Genomic DNA, 1903 nt, shown 5'->3' on the forward strand with positions numbered 1-1903 from the left:
GGAAACGCGGCCCGCAAGAAGGCAGGCGACAGCGGACCGCCGTCACCCGGTCCCAGACCGCCCTGCTCCTGCGAGCCTTCCAGCAGGATCGCTTTCCAGGCATCGCCACCCGGGAAGAACTGGCCAGAGAGACGGGCCTCCCGGAGGGCCAGCTGTTCGCCCCTGGGCAGCCCTGGTGTCTCTGTGTGTGGGGCGCAAGAGGGCGCCTTGCAGGAGGGGCGGCGAGGGATCCGAAACAATGTTTCCGCGGCAAGGCGGAGGACCGGAGGGTATCCCAGGACCCTGAGTCCTGGGCCCTGACGCCTCGGAGCACACCCGATCCTGAGCCGGCCGGATGTGGTGGAAGCTCGGGAGCTCCAGAGCCGGGGAAGGCCTGCAGCGCCTGCGAAAGGGAGGCCGCCCGGAGAGCCAGTAGCCTGGGCAGGGGATGGAAGCATCACGGCCTGACGACGGATTCGTTTCCTGCAAGAAGGGGAGTCTCCCTATGGCCGGTTTGGAAACTGGAAAGGAGAGCGAAGACACGGCGCTGCTTTTCCACGCTTCCCTGGAGGTTTCTGGGTCCCCACAGAGCTGGGGAAACAGTCCATATGATCTCGCTTTCGGGGGCCAGAGACACGTGAGCAACAGGCCCCCTTGCAGAGGGCAAAGGGACGTGGAACCCGAAACCAGGCTACAGTTGGCCTGAGTGTGACTCCTGTGCGGACGGGACTATCCGCCTCGCGCTCTGTTGCAGGCTTAACGTGGGGCTATGTCATCTGTGGACCATGTGGATGAAAAACGGACAACCACGCGAGTCTCGGCTCGTTGCTCTCTCGGGAAATCGCCCATTCCTTGGGAGGCGGAATTTGTCTGAATTGCTCCGGGATGAAGTGACCCAGGCTTGCGATCCAGGGGGCCAGTGGGCGCCCCGCCGGCCAACGGGGCTGTGGGCCGAGCCCTTAGCCCGCACTGGGCACCCAACATTTTCCCGGAGTGCTGGGTCCTGCTGGTCCTGGAGGCAGAAGACCGTTTTTCTCTCTGCCTTCCTTCCTCTATCCCTGTTCCCTCCCTCCCTCTTTCCCTCCGTCCCTCCCTCAGTTCCTTCCTTCCTCCCTCCCTCCCTCTATCCTTCCATCCCTTCCCTCCAAGGTCCCTCCGTCCATCCGTTCTTTCCTCCCTCCATCGCTCCCTCCCTCTCTGTCTCCGTTCCGCTACCCATCTCTGCCTGCGTTGCCTCTGGCGTAGAAAGGGCAGCACCCGGGTTTGCGCGGGGTCTAGGGTCTGCGTTTAGCTGTCAGGCGATCCAAGGTGATGCACCGGCAGGCGAGTCAAGGTGGCGGGGGGAGGCAGAGGTGGCGAGACGGGGAAAGGAGAGCAGGCCTGGCGGCTGTCTGGGCCAGTGTTTCCTGGGATGGAGGTCTCCGCCCACCCCACTGAAGAACGTGGGTGGGGGATGGGGGAAGGGACGAGAGCTCCGCCTGGTCTGGTGGGAAAACCCAGCCGGTAGCCTGCAAACCCGCGCATGCGCAGTAGACAGTCCACCTCCCGGTACCTGGGAGGGCTCCGGGATCCCCGGGATGCTCAGGAAAGAATGACAGCCCTGCTCTGTGTGGAGTCTCTCACCGGACCTGGAACTCAGGGATCCGGGCCAGGTCAGCTGGAAGGGAAGAGACGCCTCTCCACACCCAGCCAGGTGCTCACCGCGAAAGGGAGGCCACCGCCCCGCCCCCGATCCCGTCCCCAACCCCGCGTCCTAAAGGTCCTCCAGCAGAGCCCGGTACTCCTCCTCGCTGAGGAGTAGCGGTTCCACCAAAGCGGGCTCTCCCACGTCCTGCAGCTCCGTCGGGGCCTCCGTTTCGAGCAAAGGTTGCGCCTGCTGCAGAAACTCGGGGGTGTCCAGGAGCTCATCCAGCAGGCTGGAGGG

At 64.5% G+C, this 1903-nt stretch overlaps 1 protein-coding gene across 1 annotated transcript in view; it reads right to left on the reverse strand.

Annotated features, from left to right (window-relative positions):
- Positions 1 to 1732: 1732 nt before the first annotated feature.
- LOC105555183 (zinc finger protein 717-like) overlaps positions 1733 to 1903 on the reverse strand; it is a 25643-nt gene continuing 25472 nt past the window's right edge. Inside the window, exon 5 of the mRNA XM_012001993.1 lies at positions 1733 to 1895. Within this exon, the coding sequence (XP_011857383.1) occupies positions 1733 to 1895 (163 nt within the window). The remainder of the gene's footprint in view (positions 1896 to 1903) is intronic.

The sequence above is a fragment of the Mandrillus leucophaeus genome, unplaced genomic scaffold, assembly GCF_000951045.1.
Source record: "Mandrillus leucophaeus isolate KB7577 unplaced genomic scaffold, Mleu.le_1.0 Scaffold672, whole genome shotgun sequence".
Taxonomy (NCBI): Eukaryota; Metazoa; Chordata; class Mammalia; order Primates; family Cercopithecidae; genus Mandrillus; species Mandrillus leucophaeus.